Raw genomic sequence first — 13,964 nt, forward strand, 5'->3', positions numbered from 1 at the left:
ATTATAAGGAAATAAATCCGCTTAGCCGCCTTCTCGAGTCTTTACCGTTAACCTCTCCTCTATATTCTCTCATGGCGCAGCGAGGCAGTCATCAATTAATGGTGGTATCAAAAAAGAAAAGACCCCAAGAAACCATCCATCTCAGTGTTAGTTCCTAGCTTGGGTTTTTTGGGTTGTCGATACATAGGGAACCTCTGAATCTTTCGCCTAAGCAGGCACAACGCTGTTAGCACATGGAGATATGAACTATTGGACACTCTGTGGCGCTTGGTTGCGGAAGGCCTCTGTGATCCCTGATGTAGAGGATGAAGTTCCACCCAAGACCTTGAACAATGGTAGAAAGGCTAAACGATCATGGTCGGCAGGCTTATGTTTGCCCGCGATAGAAACTTAGAGGCTTTGTGCATTTGTGTCTCCAGATTTAATGTCAACGACCTAGTGAGTGAAAGAGATGTAGAAGTTGGATATGGGAACTAGTCAATGGGGTATACATTGTAACAGTTTAAACGAACGTGGAGGGTGTGTGACCTAGAGCGGAAGGGAGAAGCGGCAGACAAGGCTTATTTTTTGCTTTAAGAGCTTAGTACTAAGAGGCATTTTTTTTTTTAAAAAATTGAACACTCACTGAAATGTGTATTGTCTTGTATATTGGCTTTAGATTAAATTGAGATATGAAATAGCAACATAAGTGGACCACAAACAGACTGGGCCGAGGTGAAGGTCGCGCTAGGTTGATAACCAGGTCACTTTAGGCTATCACTAGCAAGCACTTTTAGTAGGGTTGGTCTCCTGTTATATAGGTTTTGTTGTCCTCAGCTCTCTTCGAGCTTCTTATTTAATTCACTATGTAATGCCGAATTCATCGCATACTAGGTGGGGTTTAGGGGACTTCGAGAGTCTTTAAATCGACATATTTTCTGATAATAGGTCTACTACCGAATAACAAGTGTGGGTTCGCAAACACTCTCTCTGGTGTGCAGGCTGCCTCAGTCTCCGTTCGCGCATGGTTGTGGTGTGGAGGGATAATAGTAGGATATATGTATGCAGCGGGTGGTGGGAGCCACCTATACACTAGTGGGCGTGTAAGCTGAAGAGTGCAGTTGCGCGCAGGATTTTTTTTTTACCACTCTACTGAGGTGGGGTCAGACCGAGGTTGATCGCAGACGGTAGGAGGCATGAGAGCGACACACCATGGGGAGTGATCCTCTTGGACGCAAGAAAAGAAAATTGAGCCAACGCTTGTGATAAGACAGAGGGCGGAGGGTGTCCGTAAACAGGAACAGTAAACGTGCTGCAGAAACGCGGGTGTAGGTTTTTATAATGCATTTGATATTGGCAGTTATCCCGAATTAACGATTATTTGGTGTATTACTACTATTATGTAAACCATTCTCCTGGTGTACTGTTGAATATTAATGGCCCAAAATGATTTTTCAACCGTACTTCTCATGTATATACGTGCCATAAAGAGTTACCGACAATTCAGCGGTTGGCGTCAAGTCAGATTTCTGGGCACACACAGACAGACTTATGCATGCCATTCACTTAAAAACAGCCTTCTGGTTCAACTGAGCCCCCTAGATAAATACCTAAAAGCGTCGTACCTTCGCAACGTCATCATTAAGTTGTCGGCGTCGAATACTTAATCTCTCCACTGAGCACAACAGCCGCAGCTCTAAGTTCGCTCCAATCATGCTGCAAGCCAGAGATCTGGTCGGATGACATTATGAGCAGCGCTGCACTAGTTAAAAACCAGGCCTGCTTTAAAACTGCTTAACCAGTAGGTATGGAATTTTTTTAACCATACTTCACAAGTATCGTAACTTTTCTTTCAAAGGTAATATTGCTCGCAAAGTTAGAGCCAAAGAGTTATTTTTTAGGCTGTTCGATTAAATCACAATTAACTCACATGATTAACTGAAAAAAAAAAATTGTGATTTTAAAAAAAATGTTGCAATTAATCGCAGTTTAATCACATGTAAACCATAGAATACCCATTGAAATCTTATTGAATATTTTTGGGTGTGTTTCTACATTTTCAATATATTGTGATTTCAATTACAGCAACAGAATACAAAGGACGAAGTGTCACTTTGTATTATTATTTTTTATTACAGATATGCACTGTTAAATGAAACAAGAAGAAATAGTATTTTACCGTTCACCTCATAAGTACTGAGTGGTCAATCTCTTATCATGAAAGTGTAATTTACAAATGTAGATTTTTCTTGTTACATAACTGCATTAAAACAAAAAACAATGTAAAACGTTAGAGCCTACAATCACTCAGTCCTTAACTTCTTTTCAGCGAATTGCTAAGAAGCAAGATTTGTTACATTTATTGGGTGATGATGTTACAGTGTCACCTGAAGAAAGAACAGCTATTCTTATGGCCCTTTGTCCAGCATTGCAAGGTACTTACATGCCAGAAATGCTAAAACATTCATATGCCCTTTCATGCTTCGGCACCATTCCTGAACATGTTTCCATGCTGATGATGCCAGTTTAAAAAAAAAAAAAAAAAAGTAGAATTAATTTGACAGACTCCTGGAGGAGAAGTGTGTGTGTTCTGCACTGTTTTACCTGCATTCTGCCATATATTTATGTTATAACAATCTTGGATGATGACCCAGCACATGTTGTTCGTTTTAAAGAACACTTTTGACTACAGATTTGACAAAATGGAAAGACAGGTACCAATGTGAGATTTCTAAAGATAGCTAGAGCACTCAACCCAAGGTTTCTGACGGTGGAAGTGCCTCCAAAATCTGAGAGGCACAAGGTGTGGAGCATGCTTTCAGATGTCTTAAAAGAGCAACTTCAATGTGGAAGCTACAGAACCACCCCAAGAAAGGAAATCAGCCTTCTGCTGGTGACATCTGACTCACATGATGAAAATGAACTGCACCGGTATGCATTGTTTTGTGTTGTTATCAAGCAAAACCATCATCGGCATGGACACGTCCTCTAGAATGTGGTTTGAATCTTTAGCACATTCTGCACATAAATATTCTTCAGTGCCAGCTCCAGTGGCATGTGAACGTTGTTCTCATTTTCAGGTGACATAAACAAGAACATGGGAAGCATTATCTGCAAGTGTAACACAAACTCGTTTGTCTGAGCAACTGGCTGAACAAGAAGTAGAAGAACTGGTGGACTAGTAGGTTCCACGATTTTTTTTTTTTTTTTAAACTGGCATCATCAGCATGGAAACATGTTCAGGAATGGTGGCCGAAGCATGAAAGGGCATATGAATGTTTAGCATTTCTGGCATGTAAGTACCTTGCAATGCTGGCTACAAAAGGGCCATAAGAATAGCTGTTCTTTCTTTCAGGTGACACTGTAACATCATCACCCATAAATGTAAACAAACTTGTCTTCTTAGCAATTCGCTGAACAAGAAGTAGGACTGAGTGGACTTGTAGGCTCTAACGTTTTACATTGTTTTGTTTTTAAATGCAGTTATGTAACAAAGAAAAATCTACATTTGTAAATTACACTTTCATGATAAAGAGATTGCACCACAGTACTTATGAGGTGAACTGAAAAATACTATTTCTTTTGTTTCATTTAACAGTGCAAATATCTGTAATAAAAAATAATAATACCAAGTGAGCACTGTACTCTTTGTATTCTGTGCTGTAATTGAAATCAATATATTTGAAAATGTAGAAAAACACCCAAAAATATTCAATAAATTTCAATGGGTATTCTATTGTTTAACAGTGTGATTAAAACTGCGATTAATTGCAACAATTTTTTAAAATCACAATTTTTTTTTTCAGTTAATCATGTGAGTTAATTGTGATTAATCGACAGCCCTAAAAAATACTCTTTGGCTCTAACTTTGCCGAGCATAGTACCTTTGGAAAGAAAGTTACTATACCTGTGTGAAGTATGGATTTAAAAAAAATTGGCCATACCTACTGAGTTAAGCAGTTTTAAAGCAGAGACTGGTTTTATACTATGCAGTATTGCAGCGAAAGGTTCATTAATATTGCCCACAATGTCCTTCACACAGCTTTTAGGTATTTAATAGTTGAACCAGAAGGCTGTTTTTAGTGACATGCTGCATAATCCTTCTATGTGCAGAAAGCTTCTGAGAACCGCTGATGTGGTAATTTTATGCACGTTATACAGAGAAGTATTGAAATCATTTGGGCCATTATATAACAGTAGAGAATGGTACATAATAGTAGAAAAACAAATAATGTTAATGTTAATGCCAATATAAATGCATTATAAAACCATGCACATTTACCTGTTTGGCTGCTCTGTCTTTTACAAAGTTGGCAATTTTCTTTCTTGGTCCAAGAGGTATACCCATTTCCTTCAGGTCATCAACTGTACACATCAGCTGGGAAAAAAAAAAAATTATATATATATATATATATATACACACACACACACACAGGAGAGAGAGAGCAGGAGAGAGAGAGTGTGCACCCACACTTCTTACTTCTTAGTGACTTACAGAAAATATGTCTTAAAAATTAGTGAAGTAAACTCAAATAGTGCAGATTAAGATTTACATAGAATTAAATAAAAATCAAAGAGAGTGTAGGACAACAACAAACATATATAACAGGAGACCAACCTACTAAAAGTGTTATGGATTCATATAATATTTAATCTTAAGTATACAAGACATACAATTAAAGTTTCAATTTTTAAAAAAGCTCTTTAGACTAAGCTCTAAAGCAAAAAAGATTGTCTGGCTCCCGATGTCAACTTAAACTGTTAAATGTACCAGGGATTCCATGTCAATTCTCTCCTTTTCAAATGTGTTGATATAATCTGAGACACTGAGCATTTCCAGAGCCTTTTGTAAGGTTGGAACTTCATCCTCTACATCAGGATCACAGGGCTCCTCACCAGGAGTAATCATGGGCGTCAAGGAGTTGGTATTCTCTGTCACCTTGAGAGAAGATTAAAGCAGCACAATGAGATTGACAGAGTGAGGCATTAACAGCAAGCTTCAGTGAACAAATATATGCTAAACCGTATTTTTAAAATATCAGTAACATCTGAGCATTGTTAATTACCGTAGCCTCAGGGCTTTAAAGAAAACAAATATCAAATATCAACATCAAATTTTCAACCAATAAGAATGGACTGACCCTAAATGAAAATATTTAAAAGGAGACTAAAAGTGACAATGGAGTTTTGAATCTTCATGGTTTACACATCAAATGCCCTTAAGGTTTTAAAAAAAAAAAAAAAAATCTATCTGCCCTCACTCTCAATCTGAGACCTGAGAACTAAAGTAAACGGACTCCTCCTCATGTATATCCATATTTACTCACAAAGTTCTTCAAGCCACTATTTTACTTCTCTTTTGCAGACAGCTTTACCTCACTTTCCCTACTTGCTCAATGCCATAGAATCTGAAACAGAGCCAATGTTTAGAACTTAAAAGTTTCTGGGTCCCAGCCCAATGTTTAAATCCACTAGACAGAACCTCTACAGACCTTTAAGTTTATAAGGTACAAGAAACCTCAAATATAGAGACTACAGACACACATAGACTGACTATTCTTAGATTGCATTTTTCCATTAGTCAATTAAAATTTACTATCACATCAGGTACTGTGTTAAACTGATAAACCTTCTGACAGCTTGAGAAACATCTCCAAAAAACCATCAGAGTGAATTCACCTCAAAATTCAGGTATGCAAGTAATACCTGCTTGTCACGAACAACTGTATCATTCACAAGCCCATTAGCAGCAGTGGGAGGTCCAGAGTTTCCTGATGAAGTCAAGTCTTTCTGGTTGGACAATATGTCAAATAAAATTAAGGCACCTGGAGATATAAATTGTTTTGAGTAAATATTCCAGTTTTCTTGATTCAAAATGTTAAATAGGACTTCTTGAGGATGGCAGTGGCTAGAGGTAGGGCGCAAGAAAGTTCACTTACATAATTTTACAGAAAAATTAAAAAACAAAAAGAAACAATGCTCAGATACAACTTAGATAATGTTTTCACCCTTCAGCCACGAACACTTATGTGAGAATTCCTAGCATATAGGAATTGCTTAAAGCTGGTTCACTTGATCAGCAATTACAATAGCCAACATCGCCTTTACTCATTACCTCAGGTTAAGGACTCTTCTTAGAGGCAGGACTGGAGAAACTGAGCCCAGACAACATAGCCAGGAATTCATAGCTTCATAATACCCATAAGGAACGCATAGTAGGATAGTATTATCCCCATTTTACAACTGGGGAAAGCAGACATGGAAGATAAATGACTAACCCATTGTCGCATGTCAAATTGCTTTTTTAAGACTAGACTAGACTCCAAGTCTTTTGACTCTCATCTCTATGCTCTAACCCTTAGATCATAATGCCTCTTAAAAATTGACTATTATAACCTGACTTTATTGACATTTTGCATGAGTAGCCAACAACACTCCAGAAAACCATTATGGTCTATCAGGCCAGCTTTCCCCATGTTTAAACGTAGTTTGCATTTTTCTCTATCTAGCAATGCTATTTTGTCCCAGAAAGTAAACAGATATATTAGATTACCTAAACTGTGCCCAGCAACAGAGACTCCTCCTTTAAAGTCTGGGTTGCGACTCATGAAAAGTGCATGTAGGCGGTTCATTTCCAGGCCTACTTTATCCACAATGGTCTGACAGTAGGTTGGGCTGTTGTAGAACAGTATATCAAGCAAGGTCTCATTGGTGAAGTGGCGCAGACGTCCAATGCTTGGCAAAGTGATTTTTTTAATATTCCTGGTGGTGCAAAAATTTTAGATGTAGAATGATTATTTTAAAAGTCTTTATAAGAGCTTTGCAATTCCATTTTTCCGTAGTTTTGACGGTTTAACCATCTGGCAATTAATTCAGAGTACCCTAATCATCGCAGTCAAGTTCTCCACACTGCTCAAACCAAAATAAAACTTTCTGGTCTCATCTCAAACCCATACATTAGTGCCAATACCTTCTCTTTAAATTGTTAGTGTATTTATTTCTATGTTAAGGAATTTATATGGCTCTCAACCTTTTATGCCATGTCTAGGTTTAAGGGAAAACCTGTGATATTATTCATTACAGTTTTGCCCTGTTGCCAAGGGTTGGGGATGGCGAGAAACGACTGTGTATAAAAATAGGAGGTGAAATGAAGTACAGCCTCCTGACAGCCTGCACCAGAAAGGAAAGAGAGAATACAGCAAACAGGAAGGGAAGAGACAATAAGAATGGGACTACAAATAGGGAGGCTACAAATGAAGGACAAGCAGTGACATGAGGAGAGGTTAATATTTGAAAAGACAATACATATTAACCCTTTTTACTGCACTCAGCTGTAGAAATGATGAGTGAAAGATAAGTTATTCATTATCTTCCCTCCTATTCGTGATCACGTAACATCTCTAACAACAACTAACACAATTGCTTATGTGGAAAAGAAACATCAGGAAAATATTTAATGTATTATCTCTTAATCAAGTCCAGCAGCTGGAAATAAGGGAAGTCAGCACTATGTGATCATCCAGCTTGTTCTAATCACCCACTGTTTAGAAACTTCTCAACTAAAACATTACAGAAGAATCATTCTACTGCTATCAGACCATGTTTATCTACCCTGCCTTTATGATATGTAGTAATTTCTCATTCATTTTCCTTAACTCTATTAAGTACTATATTACGCAATTTGTATGAGAGACGCTGTGCATAGTGGTACCGTACTGTATACAGACCTGTCTACACCTGTCGCATCTCCATGAAGAGAGCTATGCCAGTGAACCGGTAGGAATTCAACTCTGCTCACTTTAAGTTCCTCTAAAGACTTCTTAAAATGAGTCTGCAACAATTTCAGAGACACGGTCCTAAAATCATCAACTTGGGAGGTGATGGTGGGAGGAAAGTAATGGGAATCAGATATTAATGTTAATCAAACAAAGGCCTAACACATGATTTCAAATATGTTTCTCAACCATACTGAACATTTTTAAAGTGCTCTTTCCCCATTTAATCATTTTTCTTAAAGAATCAGAGGGGTAGTCATGTTAGTCTGGATCTGTAAAAGCAGCAAAGAATCCTGTGGCACCTTATAAACTAACAGACCTTTTGGAGCATGAGTTTTCGTGGGTGAATACCCACTTTGTCAGGTATGACATGCATCTGACGAAGTGGGTATTCACCCACAAAAGCTCATGCTCCAAAACATCTGTTAGTCTATAAGGTGCCACAGGATTCTTTGCTGCTTTCTTAAAGAAGTTACCTACATAAACAGTTTTTGTGAAATGTTGTATAAGAAAACTGTCAGGAAATAGTTAAATATTTAGTTCAAAGTTGTATTTGGTGTATCCACAAGTAAAACCATATTTAGTTCCATGATCAAATATATTTTTGTGGGGTGTTTTTTGTTTTGATTAGAATAAATATGGCATATAAATTTATTAGGCAAAAGTCTTACCCTAAATGTTTAAGTTGTTTCAATAGTTATACAGGAACTTATAAAAACATGAGTTTAGTGTTGAGGGACTCATACCAATAGCTAAAATGATCAATGACCGTTTTGAGGAAAAACCAATACTATTTTCCATTTTTTGGCTTCTTTCTCAAAATAAGGAATATTTGCAGTTCTTAAAATTAACACATTGTTCAAATAACATTTCAAAAGCAACATAAAAACTGTCTACACCACATTAAAGAATTCAATTAATGAAGAGAACTATAACCCAAATTTAAATACTTAAGAATAAATCTATGATTAAAGACTTACCACATTCAACAATGCTTCTAAATCGCAAATCACACACAGGACCTATGCCATGAACCATGAACACTAGATGGTCTATTTGAGACATCTCCCCTATAAAAAGCAAAAGAACAAATAGTATTAGTATCTGATTACGCTCACAGTGAGGCAGTTTAGTCATGTAGTTTTATATAAACAAGTATTTAGGGGTTTAGGACAAGACAGTAATAATGTGGCCCAGGATTCAATTTCACCTACAAATTTTCTTTTATAATTAAGAAAATCCATTTCTTGCCACCACTCCAATTTTACTTAACTTTTCCTGTCTATATTATTTACTGCAATGCCAGTGTCATTCCACATGCAAGAAAGTGTGGAATTACACAAATATATATATAACTATGCATGCCTCAGAGCCTGCTCATCTATGGAAGTACAGTGCAAGTTCAAAGAAATGAACACTTGAAAGCAATTCAAGCACCTCAAACTGATGACCATGTTGGGTCTTTTGTTCAAATGGGAAGAAAAAGCCATAGTTTCAGACAAAGCAGTCTAAGATTTATACAATTAGCACAACACTACCAGTAAGATTATACTCTCACACTGTCTACATCTATTAGCAGAAAACTAAGTACTGTTAATTTTCAAAAAACTTTTCAGAATTATGGGACGTAGTAGCCTAAAAATCCCAGAGGCAGATTTAGGAAGCCGATTTAACTGTGAAAATGGAAGATTTATTTGTAGGCAAGGAGCAACTGACTGACCCTTACAAAAGCAAACAATGTTCTCCAATAATATGCAATGATGGTTGCACTGATAACACTTGCTTGCCTCTTGGTTGTAAGAATGGCACTCTCCTGGAAACACTGTCTGCCTGACGAATATATTAGGGCAGAGAGCAATTGTTTTGCAAAGCTTTGATCAATCTGATTTATAAACCACAGGCAAAAAAAAAAGAGGGACACTGGAGGACTCTCACACTGCAGTCCACACGTGCCCTGTCACGTACCATCAGGAATTTCATCATGATCATCATCAATGCCACGCTTTACCACCCTCGGTCTTGTCTGACCATCTTGTGTGGTCCCCCATTCATCTGGTACTGCAGAAGGTTGGAACTGAACTATAACCTGAAAAGAAATATATTGTCTAACTTTAAACAAGGAAAACTCATTTTCTAGTCTGTTTATCTGAAAATTCTGGCCTTGGAATGTATGAAGGTACTGTATGTTTTAATATACTTCTTCTCATTCACTAAATGTATCTCCTGTGACTGACTCCAATAGATTTTCTGCTCTTGGCTACTATTATTCCTATGCTTTATTGGATGAGTGGCTAGCCGACTAAAACTAAACTAAAACAAGACTTAAGTAATTCTTGTTGGTTTGGGGGAAGTAACTGACAAAATAACCTTTGCCAGGTTGTCTTCCATAACTGGGGGAAGTTGGCCTGCTGATTGGTTCAGGTTTGCAATGCCCAAGAGTACCTTTCATACTTCATCATGTCCACACGTGGTTAGCAGGTTAGATATTTTTCTGTCAGGAGACAGACCTGACAATAAATCAGTCTCAAAGTGACAACATTATATATACTTTTTCACATGGAGCAATATCTTAAGTCAATTCAGAAACCTCAGCTAGCACAGAATTCAGCTATCTGCCTACTTACCTGAATTTTCAGCTAGAAGCATGGTACATTCCACAATCTACATTGGTTTGGTGCAATTTAAGGTACAGGTTTTAAACTAAACAGCCCATAATGGCTTGAGTGCTGCCTAACTGAAGGATTTACTAGCTGAAACGTCATAGCTTCTGTTATATGCAGTGTTGTAGCTGTGTTTGTCCCAGGATACTAAAAAGCACGGTGGGGGAGATAATATCTTTTATTGGACCTACTTCTGCTGGTGAGAGATACAAGCTTTCAAGTTCACACAGAGCTCTTCTTCTAGCCTGTGTTATGCAGGAGTTCAAAGTACATGATGACAGTGGTCCCTTTTGGCCTTAAAATCTATTGAATATCTCCTCACATGATACCGTAATAGCCTGAGCTGACAATCCCTCATTTAACCACTAGGGAGCTGCTGGCAGGTATTCACAACAAAAGGCCTTTGACTTTAAAAGTTGTCCCACCTCCCCAGTGGCCTAAGAACACCCAAGTGTATTGACATTGTGGTTACATTGCAAAATCTCTCAGGTTTTAGAAGGGAGGATGATTTTTATTATTTCTGATAGTTTGTTGAGGTAAGGAGAGTTTATAAACATTATTTTTAATGTACACACACCCAAAGCAATGGATAAGTTCAGTTTTAAAACTCCACATGCTAAATTTGCATTCAACTTATGCTTTAGCTGTACATAAAAGCACTCAACTCCATGCTACACTGCACAGACCTAAAAACCAGATAGTTAGTATTACCTTAGGATTATGCATAACAATTGTTTCCCCATTTGGAAATTCAAGTCGTCGGTGCCACTGATTCATAGTTACAGCTTTTTTATATTCTGCCTGCAACAATAGACAAGTTAGGTAAAACCAGTATGTTTGTTTAGACTAACTACATGTAACATGCCAATTCAAAAGTTAGGGCTTGCCTACATGATGCACTAGGGCACTCCAGCTGAGGTGTATATTCTCATGTGCACCAGTGTGTCACATATGACCTGGGTGTGTGAACCCCGCTGGCACGCACTAAAAGTTCCCTAGTGCATGGTGATGTAATCCTGTTTCGAACAGCACTATGTCAATGTGCACTAGGAAACTTTTAGTGCATGATATGCTGGTGCACCACCAGAATTTACAATCCAGTTGGTGTGTACTAATGCAGTATTTTTCAATTACTGGTCTGTGGACTGGTGCCCATTCCCGAAATCTCCCTGACACAGTTTAGGAAAGCAGAAAGCTAGTCCCTGGTATCAAAAAGGTTCAGAAACACTGCCCCAATGCACCAGGTTGACAAGCATTTAGAATATGCTAGGACACTACTCGCATAATTTTATTTACCGTAGGGAGAATGATAGGGATATACAGCACTATAATGTGACTCAAGTTATAATCTGGCAACTGCATAAATATATTTTAGGCCAAAAGCACAAGGGAATAAAAGTGAGTCTTAAAGTATCTTAGAAAGCCCCACTTTGTGCATTAGAAAACACTAATTTAGCCTCTTTCTGTAATATAATTTCAACCAGGAACGTAAAAGCTTTCCTAGAAGAGAGCTAATAGCTCAGAATTGTTAGGATAAGTTCTTAGTTATGTTTACTTAAAAGTAATACTGACCTCTAGCTTCTCACTGAAATCCTCAGTATAAGGAATAAACCTGCTATCTTTGTCTCCCTTATAAAACCATGTACATCGTCTGACTTCAGATGGCTCTTCTTCCCAATATACAGCTTTTCTTAGTCTGTCATACAGGTAAACATCATAGCGCCCCCCATCAGTGCTCAAAACCACGCTCTCAGGATCAGGTTGGACTAGAATACAAAATCCATGTTTTGTCACAATAGTAATGTGTGCTTTCCTCTTTTAACGCTGTGAAAGAGATTAGCATCCTGACTGACATTAACCAATTAAAACAATAACCTATGCTGTTCTGAACTCTGTTCAAAATCCCTGCCTTTATCTCTTTCATTATAATTTATGTACTTCTCCACACTTTTAGATAAAGGAGTGAAAACATTTTCAGGAGTGACAGCTTGGAGGTACTTATTTTTTCTGTTGAACAAAGGACATTAATGAAATACTAGTGGGGAAAGACCTGTTTAGACATACTGTGGTGTGTCACTTTCTCCAGTTGTTCCATTATGAAATTCAGTAGGCTGAGAGCAGAGTAAAATATGCTATTATCCTGATCTATGAAGTAAAGTGTCTCAAAGACACGGATTCTAATCAGTTTCAGATGCGAGCTAGTACACTGAAGTGAGTGGAGTCTGTGGAAAAGCACAGCACCACAGGATGGACAGAACAGGAAAATGAAAACAGACAACAAAAGGAAGGAGAAAACAGGAGAAATAATATGAAAACTTAGAAGACATTAGAACAACAGTGAACAGGCAAGTTCCTCAATCAACAGTCATGTAGTTGCTAGAAATTCTCTACATGTTATACAGCGTACAAGAATACTAATTCTGTATCCACCTCTCAGATTCAATTATCTTTCTTACTGTAAGTGTGCAACAAATTGAGCCCTGAAAGTTTATTCACACTGCTTAGTTATGTGCAGCAGATCCTATTCGACTCAATGGTATTTTGCAAAACCACCACCCCATTCCACCTTAATCTTCACCCACAGATATCTAGAATCAGCTAATAACTTCCATTTTTTCCATCAATAACTATCCTATAAAGTTGGGCCATCAGCCTGTAAAGGCTAATATATCAAGATAGGTAAATCCATTTGAAATCACACTCTTCTAGCATTGCTACTTTCTAATACAAAGGTCTTTAGTGGGAGTGGAATGTTTTGCCATATTTCTCATTATAAATTTGTTTCTATCAGATCCTTGAAAATAACTTCTTAAGAAATCGGTCAAGTTTATATCTCAAAAATAAATTAGAGACATGGTTGTCAAGATGGATAGGGTTAATCGTTAGACCAACCATCTCTTTTCTGAAAGACCACTCTGCTCTACCATCTTCAATAGGGTAGATAAAAATCAATTATTTAAAAAAAAAAAATCAATTTTTTACTTAAATCAGATTTTTTTGATAAAATGCTTTTTGAGGAAAAAACCTATCTAAAGACAGTTTTAATTAAAATACATTATAGCTCAAAGATATCTCATCATGGAATAGGGATTATAAATTCTAATTTTGTAGTATAAGATGATATATTAATGTAATGTTTAAGAAAAATTTTGTAAATATGTTCCAATCTTATGGGATTCCAGGTGCATCTGTACAGATTATTTAGATTAATCTTTCTATCTACACAATTGGACTCAGTGCTCAGTCTAGAGGATACCATCAGAGATGCTTAGTTTTGCAGTTCTCAAACTGTGGATTTGTGTCTCCAAAGATAACATACTCGTTAACAGCAAAAATGCTTTTAAAATAAATAAATAATACATAGATGTGAGAAATAACAAATCTGCAAATTTGAGTACACAGAGTCAATCCCTCACCTCTCTCAAAGTGCAAAGTTTCAAAAAGTTCAATGAAAAGATTGTTGGGGATGGAATAGATCTGGACAAGAAGTCTGGAGATAAATGTGAGAAGGGAGGAACAGGCAGTAGAAACAAAAGTGAAACTGTTTGAC

At 37.2% G+C, this 13,964-nt stretch overlaps 1 protein-coding gene across 3 annotated transcripts in view; it reads right to left on the minus strand.

Moving 5' to 3' along the window:
- SEC23IP (SEC23 interacting protein) overlaps positions 1–13,964 on the minus strand; it is a 61,299-nt gene that overhangs the window by 32,142 nt on the left and 15,193 nt on the right. For all 3 annotated transcript variants that reach the window (XR_012657038.1, XM_032775598.2, XM_075072506.1), the window contains exons 4-12: positions 11,987–12,180; positions 11,126–11,215; positions 9,720–9,840; positions 8,735–8,824; positions 7,707–7,848; positions 6,533–6,741; positions 5,686–5,804; positions 4,751–4,918; positions 4,262–4,357 (exon numbers count right to left, since the gene is read on the minus strand). Coding sequence is in view for 2 of the 3 variants with exons in the window: in XM_032775598.2 (XP_032631489.2) it covers positions 4,262–4,357; positions 4,751–4,918; positions 5,686–5,804; positions 6,533–6,741; positions 7,707–7,848; positions 8,735–8,824; positions 9,720–9,840; positions 11,126–11,215; positions 11,987–12,180 (1,229 nt within the window). In the remaining variant the exon portion in view is untranslated. The remainder of the gene's footprint in view (positions 1–4,261; positions 4,358–4,750; positions 4,919–5,685; positions 5,805–6,532; positions 6,742–7,706; positions 7,849–8,734; positions 8,825–9,719; positions 9,841–11,125; positions 11,216–11,986; positions 12,181–13,964) is intronic.

The sequence above is a fragment of the Chelonoidis abingdonii genome, chromosome 15, assembly GCF_003597395.2.
Source record: "Chelonoidis abingdonii isolate Lonesome George chromosome 15, CheloAbing_2.0, whole genome shotgun sequence".
Taxonomy (NCBI): domain Eukaryota; kingdom Metazoa; phylum Chordata; order Testudines; family Testudinidae; genus Chelonoidis; species Chelonoidis abingdonii.